Source organism: Phyllobates terribilis, unplaced genomic scaffold (assembly GCF_046119375.1).
Source record: "Phyllobates terribilis strain yellow unplaced genomic scaffold, ASM4611937v1 Scaffold_7__3_contigs__length_470593459, whole genome shotgun sequence".
In the NCBI taxonomy this organism is placed as follows: domain Eukaryota; kingdom Metazoa; phylum Chordata; class Amphibia; order Anura; family Dendrobatidae; genus Phyllobates; species Phyllobates terribilis.
In genome coordinates, this window is record NW_027362767.1 from 265,855,959 (window position 1) to 265,869,272 (window position 13,314).

The 13,314-nt window shown below is 55.7% G+C and overlaps 1 protein-coding gene across 1 annotated transcript; it reads right to left on the reverse strand.

The window, feature by feature from the left end:
- Positions 1 to 461: 461 nt before the first annotated feature.
- PHPT1 (phosphohistidine phosphatase 1) lies at positions 462 to 12,361 on the reverse strand. The gene is made up of 3 exons (XM_073640632.1): positions 12,156 to 12,361; positions 5,028 to 5,155; positions 462 to 988 (listed from the first exon to the last, which is right to left on the reverse strand). Exons 1-3 carry the CDS (start codon positions 12,301 to 12,303, stop codon positions 896 to 898), a joined length of 369 nt encoding a protein of 122 aa, XP_073496733.1. The 5' UTR covers positions 12,304 to 12,361; the 3' UTR covers positions 462 to 895.
- Positions 12,362 to 13,314: the final 953 nt, after the last annotated feature.

Consider the following 13,314-nt stretch of genomic DNA (forward strand, 5'->3'; position numbering starts at 1 on the left):
AGCCTGAAAGCCAGAAGCTCAAAACATTGTTACCCTTTTGCTTATCAGTGTAAGTGCTACAACCTGACATCGACATCCTGCTGTTACATACACAGATAATTATATATTAACGATGAACATCATTTCGCATCCCTGCAGTCTCTTACGTTTCATTATTTCCCTTTAGGTAAGCAGGAGGTTTCCTACCAGGCTGCCTAATGCCACCATAGGAATAATGCTGCAGAGCTGGAAATGCTCACCGCCATAATACAGACCGATGATAACACAGCACTGGCATCACATGTAACACCTACAGGAAACCAGGCACCGCGAGGAGCCATAATAGAGCACAGGACGACCCCCTGATGTATTCACACCTACTCCAGTCACAGTCAAAGCTGCTGAGAACATTAGAAATAGGACAGTTTCCAAAGTTACACATTTAATCCCTGCAGCATACAATAATGACAAGGAGCCGGATATTACACCACCAGAACAGGCATTTATTTACACGAGATTCAGCAATGGCAAAGACCTGTCATGGAGGTGCCGGCAACAAGGGACCCTGTACAAAACACACAAGTCAACAGTCATTACTGGTACGAGGGGTGGTAGCATCCCTGCCAGCTGCAGACAGTGAAGACATGAAAAAAAAAAAAAAAAAAGGTACTTGGTCTGATGTATTTTCTGTTGCAGACAGCAGGTGGCGCTGCCCTGATAAATGACAATACCACAAGGTACATGGGCACCTGCAATCCTCACAGCGGACCTGGTCACAGTCCCCTAGTGACAATGAATCTATGCTTCTGGCTGTTGCATAATATGACGCTGCCTCCTTGTGAGCAACGGTTGTAGAGACCGCTCCTCAGTACAAGTGTGATAAGAGTATTGGACAGGTCGCTGTGTGCTCCGGAATTTAGTATCCTTCATCTGAGCAGGTCACTTCATAGTCTGGATATTTCAGTTTTATCAGTTCCATAGTCGATGCGTGTCTGGCCTGGCCAAAACCCTGCAGAGGTAACAGAAAGAAACAGAGCTGTGGATGATAAGCTGAAAGTGCAATAGTCCAGAGCTACATCCTGTATTATACTCCAGAGCTGCACTCACTATTCTGCTGGTGCAGTCACTGTGTACATACATTACATTACTTATTCTGTACTGATCCTGAGTTACATCCTGTATTATACTCCAGAGCTGCACTCACTACTCTGCTGGTGCAGTCACTGTGTACATGCATTACATTACTTATCCTGTACTGATCCTGAGTTACATCCTGTATTATACCCCAGAGCTGCACTCACTATTCTGCTGGTGCAGTCACTGTGTACATACATTACATTACTTATCCTGTACTGATCCTGAATTACATCCTGTATTATACCCCAGAGCTGCGCTCACTATTCTGCTGGTGCAGTCACTGTGTACATACATTACATTACTTATCCTGCACTGATCATGAATTACATCCTGTATTATACCCCAGAGCTGCACTCACTATTCTACTGGTGCAGTCACTGTGTACACACACTGCTCAAAAAAATAAAGGGAACACTTAAACAACAGAATATAACTCCAAGTAATTCAAACTTCTGTGAAATCAAACTGTCCACTTAGGAAGCAACACTGATTGACAATCAATTTCACATGCTGTTGTGCAAATGGAATAGACAATAGATGGAAATTATTGGCAATTATCAAGACACCCTCAATAAAGGAGTGGTTCTGCAGATGGGGACCACAGACCACATCTCAGTACCAATGCTTTCTGGCTGATGTTTTGGTCACTTTTGAATGTTGGTTGTGCTTTCACACTCATGGTAGCATGAGACGGACTCTACAACCCACAGAAGTTGCTCAGGTAGTGCAGCTCATCCCGGATGGCACATCAATGTGAGCTGTGGCAAGAAGGTTTGCTGTGTCTGTCAGCGTAGTGTCCAGAGGCTGGAGGCACTACCAGGAGACAGGCCAGTACACCAGGAGACGTGGAGGAGGCCGTAGGAGGGCAACAACCCAGAAGCAGGACCGCTACCTCCGCCTTTGTGCAAGGAGGAACAGGAGGAGCACTGCCAGAGCCCTGCAAAATGACCTCCAGCAGGCCACAAGTGGGCATGTGTCTGCACAAACGGTTAGAAACCGACTCCATGAGGGCCCGACGTCCACAGATGGGGGTTGTGCTCACAGCCCAACACCGTGCAGGACGCTTGGCATTTGCCACAGAACACCAGGATTGGCAAAGTCGCCACTGGCGCCCTGTGCTCTTCACAGATGAAAGCAGGTTCACACTGAGCACATGTGACAGATGTGACAGAGTCTGGAGACGCCGTGGAGAGCGATCTGCTGCCTGCAACATCCTTCAGCATGACCGGTTTGGCAGTGGGTCAGTAATGGTGTGGGGTGGTATTTCTTTGGAGGGCTGCACAGCCCTCCATGTGCCCGCCAGAGGTAGCCTGACTGCCATTAGGTACCGAGATGAGATCCTCAGACCCCTTGTGAGACCATATGCTGGTGAGGTTGGCCCTGAGTTCCTCCTAATGCAGGACAATGCCAGACCTCATGTGGCTGGAGTGTGTCAGCAGTTCCTGCAAGATGAAGGCGTTGAAGCTATGGACTGGCCCGCCCGTTCCCCAGACCTGAATGCGATTGAGCACATCTGGGACATCATGTCTCGCTCCATCCATCAACGTCACGTTGCACCACAGACTGTCCAGGAGTTGGCGGATGCTTTAGTCCAGGTCTGGGAGAAGATCCCACAGGAGACCATCCGCCACCTCATCAGGAGCATGCCCAGGCGTTGTAGGGAGGTCATACAGGCACGTGGAGGCCACACACAATACTGAGCCTCATTTTGACTTGTTTTTAGGACATTACATCAAAGTTGGATCAGCCTGTAGTGTGTTTTTCCACTTTAATTTTGGGGGTGACTCCAAATCCAGGCCTCCATTGGTTAATAAATTTGATTTCCATTGATGATTTTTGTGTGATTTTGTTGTCAGCACATTCAACTTTGTACAGAACAAAGTATTCAATGAGAATATTTCATTCATTCTGATCTAGGATGGGTTATTTGAGTGTTCCCTTTATTTTTTGAGCAGTGTACATTACATTACTGATCCTGTACTGATCCTGAGTTACCTCCTGTATTATCCTCCAGAGCTCTGCTCACTATTCTGATGGTGCAGTCACTGTGTACATCCCTCCTCTTCCCTAATCTGCAGGTTAATAGCGTTATTATGCTTCCCTGCGCCTGTGCTCAGCTGAATGCAGCGGGGACATAATGAACTTTATTCTCCCTGCCAGCATTTGGTTTCAGTCATGGGAGTGGCGCCGGTTCAGTCACCGCTCTGAGTGCACAGAGCAGCCGCTGTAACCGCGCCCGGCACTGACTGGCTCCCACTCTGCAATGCAGCCGTCAGTCAGTCAGTGTCGGGGGCAGTTACAGGGGACGCTCTGTATACTCAGAGTGGTGACTGAAACCGAATGCTGGCAGGGAGAATAAAGTTAATTTTGTCCCCGCTGCTTTCAGCTGAGTACAGGCGCAGGGAAGCATAATAACGCTATTAACCTGCAGATTAAGCCCATATGCGCAGATAAACAGAGTTATTTCTGGTGACAGGTTCCCTTTAACAAAAACATCTCTCTGCCAGAACTGTGCTGCTAACTACAGACCTGAAACTGCCCTCACAAAAGTCTCTAATGACCTACTAACAACTAAATCTGCTGGTCACTACTCCCTGCTGATTCTCGCGGATCTCTGCAGCATTTGACACAGTGGATCACCAGATCCTCCTCACTGTGCTCCGCTCTATAGGCCTCAAGCACACCGTACTCTCCTGGTTCTCCTCCTACCTCTCTTCACTGTATCTTTCCTGGCTCCTCTTCCTCCCCTTTTCCCCTTACTGTCGGGGTTCCTCATGGTTCAGTCCTAGGCCCCCTCCTCTTCTCTCTATACACCGCCCCATTGGACAAATAATCAGTAGATTTAGTTTTCAGTACCATCTCTATGCTGATGACACCCAATTTTACACCTCTACTCCTGACATCACTTCTGCATTATTACAGAATACCAGAGATTGTCTTTCCGTTGTCTCTAACATCAGGTCCATGAATCTGTTAAAAACTGAACTCCTTGTGTTTCCTCCCTCCACTAACCTACCTGTACCTGATATTGCCATTTCCATGTGTGGTTCTACCATTACTCCCAGCAGCACGCTCGCTGTCTAGGGGTTATATTTGACTCAGATCTTTCCTTCACTCCCCATACCCGATCACTCACTCGCTCATGTCACCTGCACCTCAAAAACATCTCAAGAATCAGAACTTTTCTTACCTTTGACTCTGCAAAAACTCTCACTGTTGCTCATATTCATTCTCGTCTGGACTATTGTAACTCTCTACTAACTGGTCTCCCTCTTACTAAACTCTCCCCTCTCCAATCTATCCTGAGTGCAGCAGCCGGGAACATAATCCTCACCAACCGCTACACCGATGCCGGAGTGTAACAGCGGCACAGAGATACAGGCTGTCACTCTCAGGTCAGGAGAGCCGACAGCCATTAGGAGGATTGCGATGTGATCCCTGTCTGAGTTATATGGCCGTCTGACTACACCCTAAGTGTGGGACATACATGGATCAGTAACAAGGAGGAGGGAACCATATGACAACCGATGTGTAGATCATGGACATTAAAGGGAACCTGTCACCAGAAAAACTGCCATTAACCTGCAGATATGGGGTTAATGTACAGGTGAATAGTGTTACTAACCTGCCCGGCACTAGCACTTAGTCGATCGCTGCAGGGAGAAAATGAACTTTATTCTCCCTGGCAATGCGGGTTAGTAACTCTATTCACCTGTACATTAACCCCATATCTGCAGGTTAATAGTGTGTTTGTTTGTTTTTTGTTTTTTTTTAAGGTGACAGGTTCCTTTTAAGTACTCGGTTCGCTGCTCTGTTCCCCCGGTAATTGTACGGCTCACGGTCCACCTTATGTCAGATCAGCCGGTGAGATTTCCAGAGGACGCAGTATAGGGGCAGGAGATGACCATTACCACTGAGTAGCCGTAAATATGGATTTTCCTGCTGCTGCTGTTGTGGTTAATTCTGCCTCCTCCCAGACACTCGCAGTCATAGACCCGAGCCTTCTCGATCTCTGAAGCCACCTTGTCATAGATATCAGCTACGAAGAGAATAAACATCAGACATTTATATCTCACACCCCAGGAGAAGGTCCCTCTCTCTCTCTCATTCCCCCGGGGGTGAAGGCCCCTCCCTCTCTCTCATTCCCCCGGGGGTGAAGGCCCTTCTCTCTCATTCCCCCGGGGGTGAAGGCCCTTCTCTCTCATTCCCCCGGGGGTGAAGGCCCCTCTCTCTCTCTCATTCCCCCGGGGGTGAAGGCCCCTCCCTCTCTCTCATTCCCCCGGGGGTGAAGGCCCCTCCCTCTCTCTCATTCCCCCGGGGGTGAAGGCCCCTCCCTCTCTCTCATTCCCCCGGGGGTGAAGGCCCCTCCCTCTCTCTCATTCCCCCGGGGGTGAAGGCCCTTCTCTCTCATTCCCCCGGGGGTGAAGGCCCCTCTCTCTCTCTCATTCCCCCGGGGGTGAAGGCCCCTCCCTCTCTCTCATTCCCCCGGGGGTGAAGGCCCCTCTCTCTCTCTCATTCCCCCGGGGGTGAAGGCCCCTCCCTCTCTCTCATTCCCCCGGGGGTGAAGGCCCTTCTCTCTCATTCCCCCGGGGGTGAAGGCCCCTCTCTCTCTCTCATTCCCCCGGGGGTGAAGGCCCTTCTCTCTCATTCCCCCGGGGGTGAAGGCCCCTCTCTCTCTCTCATTCCCCCGGGGGTGAAGGCCCCTCCCTCTCTCTCATTCCCCCGGGGGTGAAGGCCCCTCCCTCTCTCTCATTCCCCCGGGGGAGAAGGTCCCTCTCTCTCTCTCTCATTCCCCCGGGGGTGAAGGCCCCTCCCTCTCTCTCATTCCCCCGGGGGTGAAGGCCCTTCTCTCTCATTCCCCCGGGGGTGAAGGCCCCTCTCTCTCTCTCATTCCCCCGGGGGTGAAGGCCCCTCCCTCTCTCTCATTCCCCGGGGGTGAAGGCCCCTCCCTCTCTCTCATTCCCCCGGGGGTGAAGGCCCTTCTCTCTCATTCCCCCGGGGGTGAAGGCCACTCTCTCTCTCTCATTCCCCCGGGGGTGAAGGCCCTTCTCTCTCATTCCCCCGGGGGTGAAGGCCCCTCTCTCTCTCTCTCATTCCCCCGGGGGTGAAGGCCCCTCTCTCTCTCTCTCTCATTCCCCCGGGGGTGAAGGCCCCTCTCTCTCTCTCTCATTCCCCCGAGGGTGAAGGCCCCCCTCTCTCTCTCTCATTCCCCCGGGGTGAAGGCCCCTCTCTCTCATTCCCTCCGGGGGTGAAGGCCCCTCTCTCTCTCTCTCTCTCATTCCCTCGGGGGTGAAGGCCCCTCTCTCTCTCTCATTCCCTCGGGGGTGAAGGCCCCTCTCTCTCTCTCTCTCTCATTCCCCCGGGGGTGAAGGCCCCCCCTCTCTCTCTCTCTCATTCCCCCGAGGGTGAAGGCCCCCCTCTCTCTCTCATTCCCCCGAGGGTGAAGGCCCCCCTCTCTCTCTCTCTCATTCCCCTGGGGTGAAGGCCCCTCTCTCTCATTCCCTCCGGGGGTGAAGGCCCCTCTCTCTCTCTCTCTCTCTCTCTCATTCCCTCGGGGGTGAAGGCCCCTCTCTCTCTCTCTCTCTCATTCCCTCGGGGGTGAAGGCCCCTCTCTCTCTCTCTCTCATTCCCCCGGGGGTGAAGGCCCCTCTCTCTCTCTCTCTCATTCCCCCGGGGGTGAAGGCCCCTCTCTCTCTCATTCCCCCGGGGGTGAAGGCCCCTCTCTCTCTCTCTCATTCCCCCGGGGGTGAAGGCCCCTCTCTCTCATTCCCTCTGGGGGTGAAGGCCCCTCTCACTCTCTCTCATTCCCCTGCGGGTGAAGGCCCCTCTCTCTCATTCCCCTGAGGGTGAAGGCCCCTCTCTCTCATTCCCCTGAGGGTGAAGGCCCCTCTCACTCGCTCTCATTCCCCCGGGGGTGAAGGCCCCTCTCACTCTCTCTCATTCGCCCGGGGGTGAAGGCCCCTCTCACTCTCTCTCATTCGCCCGGGGGTGAAGGCCCCTCTCACTATCTCGGGGGTGAAGGCCCCTCTCTCTCTCATTCCCCCCGGGGGTGAAGGCCCCTCTCTCTCTCATTCCCCCGGGGGTGAAGGCCCCTCTCTCTCTCTCTCTCTCTCATTCCCCCGGGGTTGAAGGCCCTCTCTCTCTCTCTCTCTCTCATTCCCCCGGGGGTGAAGGCCCCTCTCACTCTCTCTCATTCCCCCGGGGGTGAAGGCCCCTCTCTCTCTCTCTCTCTCATTCCCCCGGGGTTGAAGGCCCTCTCTCTCTCTCTCTCATTCCCCCGGGGGTGAAGGCCCCTCTCACTCTCTCTCATTCCCCCGGGGGTGAAGGCCCCTCTCACTCTCTCTCATTCCCCCGGGGGTGAAAGCCCCTCTCACTCTCTCTCATTCCCCCGGGGGTGAAGGCCCCTCTCTCTCATAACCCCCGGGGTGAAGGCCCTCTCTCTCTCTCTCTCTCTCATTCCCCCGGGGGTGAAGGCCCCTCTCTCTCTCATTCTCCCCGGGGGTGAAGGCCCCTCTCTCTCTCATTCCCCCGGGGGTGAAGGCCCCTCTCTCTCTCTCATTCCCCCCAGAGGTGAAGGCCCCTCTCTCTCTCTCATTCCCCCCAGAGGTGAAGGCCCCTCTCTCTCTCTCATTCCCCCCAGAGGTGAAGGCCCCTCTCTCTCTCTCATTCCCCCCAGAGGTGAAGGCCCCTCTCTCTCTCTCATTCCCCCCAGAGGTGAAGGCCCCTCTCTCTCTCTCATTCCCCCCAGAGGTGAAGGCCCCTCTCTCTCTCTCTCATTCCCCCCAGAGGTGAAGGCCCCTCTCTCTCTCTCATTCCCCCCAGAGGTGAAGGCCCCTCTCTCTCTCTCATTCCCCCCAGAGGTGAAGGCCCCTCTCTCTCTCTCATTCCCCCCAGAGGTGAAGGCCCCTCTCTCTCTCTCATTCCCCCCAGAGGTGAAGGCCCCTCTCTCTCTCTCTCATTCCCCCCAGAGGTGAAGGCCCCTCTCTCTCTCTCATTCCCCCCAGAGGTGAAGGCCCCTCTCTCTCTCTCATTCCCCCCAGAGGTGAAGGCCCCTCTCTCTCTCTCATTCCCCCCAGAGGTGAAGGCCCCTCTCTCTCTCTCATTCCCCCCAGAGGTGAAGGCCCCTCTCTCTCTCTCATTCCCCCCAGAGGTGAAGGCCCCTCTCTCTCTCTCATTCCCCCCAGAGGTGAAGGCCCCTCTCTCTCTCTCATTCCCCCCAGAGGTGAAGGCCCCTCTCTCTCTCTCATTCCCCCCAGAGGTGAAGGCCCCTCTCTCTCTCTCATTCCCCCCAGAGGTGAAGGCCCCTCTCTCTCTCTCATTCCCCCCAGAGGTGAAGGCCCCTCTCTCTCTCTCATTCCCCCCAGAGGTGAAGGCCCCTCTCTCTCTCTCATTCCCCCCAGAGGTGAAGGCCCCTCTCTCTCTCTCATTCCCCCCAGAGGTGAAGGCCCCTCTCTCTCTCTCATTCCCCCCAGAGGTGAAGGCCCCTCTCTCTCTCTCATTCCCCCCAGAGGTGAAGGCCCCTCTCTCTCTCTCATTCCCCCCAGAGGTGAAGGCCCCTCTCTCTCTCTCATTCCCCCCAGAGGTGAAGGCCCCTCTCTCTCTCTCATTCCCCCCAGAGGTGAAGGCCCCTCTCTCTCTCTCATTCCCCCCAGAGGTGAAGGCCCCTCTCTCTCTCTCTCATTCCCCCCAGAGGTGAAGGCCCCTCTCTCTCTCTCATTCCCCCCAGAGGTGAAGGCCCCTCTCTCTCTCTCATTCCCCCCAGAGGTGAAGGCCCCTCTCTCTCTCTCATTCCCCCCAGAGGTGAAGGCCCCTCTCTCTCTCTCATTCCCCCCAGAGGTGAAGGCCCCTCTCTCTCTCTCATTCCCCCCAGAGGTGAAGGCCCCTCTCTCTCTCTCATTCCCCCCAGAGGTGAAGGCCCCTCTCTCTCTCTCATTCCCCCCAGAGGTGAAGGCCCCTCTCTCTCTCTCATTCCCCCCAGAGGTGAAGGCCCCTCTCTCTCTCTCATTCCCCCCAGAGGTGAAGGCCCCTCTCTCTCTCTCATTCCCCCCAGAGGTGAAGGCCCCTCTCTCTCTCTCATTCCCCCCAGAGGTGAAGGCCCCTCTCTCTCTCTCATTCCCCCCAGAGGTGAAGGCCCCTCTCTCTCTCTCATTCCCCCCAGAGGTGAAGGCCCCTCTCTCTCTCTCATTCCCCCCAGAGGTGAAGGCCCCTCTCTCTCTCTCATTCCCCCCAGAGGTGAAGGCCCCTCTCTCTCTCTCATTCCCCCCAGAGGTGAAGGCCCCTCTCTCTCTCTCATTCCCCCCAGAGGTGAAGGCCCCTCTCTCTCTCTCATTCCCCCCAGAGGTGAAGGCCCCTCTCTCTCTCTCATTCCCCCCAGAGGTGAAGGCCCCTCTCTCTCTCTCATTCCCCCCAGAGGTGAAGGCCCCTCTCTCTCTCTCATTCCCCCCAGAGGTGAAGGCCCCTCTCTCACTCATTCCCCCAGGGGTGAAGGCCCCTCTCTCTCTCATTCCCCCCGGGGGTGAAGGCCTCTCTCTCTCTCATTCCCCCCGGGGGTGAAGGCCTCTCTCTCGCTCATTCCCCCCGGGGGTGAAGGCCCCTCTCTCTCGCTCTCATTCATTCCCCCGGGGGTGAAGGCCCCTCTCTCTCGCTCTCATTCATTCCCCCGGGGGTGAAGGCCCCTCTCTCTCTCATTCCCCCGGGAGTGAAGGCCCCTCTCTCTCTCATTCCCCCGGGGGTGAAGGCCCCTCTCTCTCTCATTCCCCCGGGGGTGAAGGCCCCTCTCTCTCTCATTCCCCCGGGGGTGAAGGCCCCTCTCTCTCTCATTCCCCCGGGGGTGAAGGCCCCTCTCTCTCTCATTCCCCCGGGGGTGAAGGCCCCTCTCTCTCTCATTCCCCCGGGGGTGAAGGCCCCTCTCTCTCTCTTATTCCCCCGGGGGTGAAGGCCCCTCTCTCTCTCTTATTCCCCCGGGGGTGAAGGCCCCTCTCTCTCTCTTATTCCCCCGGGGGTGAAGGCCCCTCTCTCTCTCTTATTCCCCCGGGGGTGAAGGCCCCTCTCTCTCTCTCATTCCCCCGGGGGTGAAGGCCCCTCTCTCTCTCATTCCCCCGGGGGTGAAGGCCCCTCTCTCTCTCATTCCCCCGGGGGTGAAGGCCCCTCTCTCTCTCTTATTCCCCCGGGGGTGAAGGCCCCTCTCTCTCTCTTATTCCCCCGGGGGTGAAGGCCCCTCTCTCTCTCTTATTCCTCCGGGGGTGAAGGCCCCTCTCTCTCTCTTATTCCCCCGGAGGTGAAGGCCCCTCTCTCTCTCTTATTCCCCCGGAGGTGAAGGCCCCTCTCTCTCTCATTCCCCTGGGGGTGAAGGCCCCTCTCTCTCTCGCTCATTCCCCCCGGGGGTGAAGGCCCCTCTCTCTCTCGCTCATTCCCCCCGGGGGTGAAGGCCCCTCTCTCTCTCGCTCATTCCCCCCGGGGGTGAAGGCCCCTCTCTCTCTCGCTCATTCCCCCCGGGGGTGAAGGCCCCTCTCTCTCTCGCTCATTCCCCCCGGGGGTGAAGGCCCCTCTCTCTCTCGCTCATTCCCCCCGGGGGTGAAGGCCCCTCTCTCTCTCATTCCCCCCGGGGGTGAAGGCCCCTCTCTCTCTCATTCCCCCGGGGGTGAAGGCCCCTCTCTCTCTCATTCCCCCGGGGGTGAAGGCCCCTCTCTCTCTCTTATTCCCCCGGGGGTGAAGGCCCCTCTCTCTCTTATTCCTCCGGGGGTGAAGGCCCCTCTCTCTCTCTTATTCCTCCGGGGGTGAAGGCCCCTCTCTCTCTCTTATTCCCCCGGAGGTGAAGGCCCCTCTCTCTCTCATTCCCCTGGGGGTGAAGGCCTCTCTCTCGCTCATTCCCCCCGGGGGTGAAGGCCCCTCTCTCTCTCGCTCATTCCCCCCGGGGGTGAAGGCCCCTCTCTCTCTCGCTCATTCCCCCCGGGGGTGAAGGCCCCTCTCTCTCTCGCTCTCATTCATTCCCCCGGGGGTGAAGGCCCCTCTCTCTCTCATTCCCCCGGGGGTGAAGGCCCCTCTCTCTCTCATTCCCCCGGGGGTGAAGGCCCCTCTCTCTCTCATTCCCCCGGGGGTGAAGGCCCCTCTCTCTCTCGCTCTCATTCATTCCCCCGGGGGTGAAGGCCCCTCTCTCTCTCATTCCCCCGGGGGTGAAGGCCCCTCTCTCTCTCATTCCCCCGGGGGTGAAGGCCCCTCTCTCTCTCATTCCCCCGGGGGTGAAGGCCCCTCTCTCTCTCATTCCCCCGGGGGTGAAGGCCCCTCTCTCTCTCATTCCCCCGGGGGTGAAGGCCCCTCTCTCTCTCTCATTCCCCCGGGGGTGAAGGCCCCTCTCTCTCTCTCATTCCCCCGGGGGTGAAGGCCCCTCTCTCTCTCATTCCCCCGGGGGTGAAGGCCCCTCTCTCTCTCATTCCCCCGGGGGTGAAGGCCCCTCTCTCTCTCTTATTCCCCCGGGGGTGAAGGCCCCTCTCTCTCTCTTATTCCTCCGGGGGTGAAGGCCCCTCTCTCTCTCTTATTCCCCCGGAGGTGAAGGCCCCTCTCTCTCTCTTATTCCCCCGGAGGTGAAGGCCCCTCTCTCTCTCTCTTATTCCCCCGGAGGTGAAGGCCCCTCTCTCTCTCTTATTCCTCCGGGGGTGAAGGCCCCTCTCTCTCTCTTATTCCCCCGGAGGTGAAGGCCCCTCTCTCTCTCTCTTATTCCCCCGGAGGTGAAGGCCCCTCTCTCTCTCATTCCCCTGGGGGTGAAGGCCTCTCTCTCGCTCATTCCCCCCGGGGGTGAAGGCCCCTCTCTCTCTCGCTCTCATTCATTCCCCCGGGGGTGAAGGCCCCTCTCTCTCTCATTCCCCCGGGGGTGAAGGCCCCTCTCTCTCTCGCTCATTCCCCCCGGGGGTGAAGCCCCCTCTCTCTCGCTCATTCCCCGGGAGGACCCTCTTGTGTCCGGTAACTTTCTCCCCGGGGCCCCCGCTATGCCGGCTCCTGACAGCTGTGGGTGGAGCTCAAGTCACACATGGCGGCCCCCTCACCGTGATACTCCGCCCAGCCGTATCCTCGCACGATGTCCTTGTACTCCTCCGACCCTTCCTTCACGTTGACCCGGATTAGTACGTACTTGAACACCCCGTCCAAATCTATATCTACCACCGGAATCTGCTCCAGCCCGCGCTCCGCCATGGTCCGTCCGGGACAGAACAGCAGCCAATCCGCTATCAGCCCGCCCCCACCTTCCCTTTAACCAATGAGAATCCAGAACCGTTGCCACGTGACAAGCCTTACGTCACTTACCCTGACCGTTGCCATGGAGACGGATTCCCTCTGATGGCGTCCACTTGTAACATTATATATAAACTGAGGTTGTAAATTATAATGGTTTATTAACGATTTCTTGGCAGGCTGGAAACAATTTGTGTTCATCCACTCAAATAGTATTAATTATATTCTTTGAAAATTACTCTCTTTTTACCTAAAAAAATAACCAGTACAATCCAAGGTGGAAACGTAGAAGTTTACTGACCCCAGACCAGACCCTTTATACTAATTCAGAACCCTTAATCCAGCCCCATTGCACAAACTAATACAGACCCCAATCAGTTTTCCTAAATCCAGACGGTTTAATTAAGCCATCCTACAGACCAGACCCCCTAAACTAACTCACATCCCAGACCAGACCCCCTGAGTAATAAAGATCCCAGAACCCTTAAACTAATACAGACTCCTAAACTAATACAGATCCCAGACACCTAAACTAATACAGATCCCAGACCCCCTAAACTAATACAGATCCCAGACACCTAAACTAATACAGATCCCAGACCCCCTAAACTAATACAGATCCCAGACCCCTAAACTAATACAGATCCCAGACCCCTAAACTAATACAGATCCCAGACCCCTAAACTAATATAGATCTCAGACCCCTAAACTAATACAGATCCCAGATCCCTAAACTAATACAGATCCCAGAACCCCTAAACTAATACCGATCCCTAAACTAATACAGATCCCAAACCCCTAAACTAATACAGATCCCAGACCCCTAAACTAATACAGATCCCAAATGCCTAAACTAATACAGATCCCAGATCCCCTAAACTAATACAGATCTCAGACCTCCTAAACTAATACAGATCCCAAACGCCTAAACTAATAGAGACACCAGACCCCTAAACTAATACAGATCCCAGA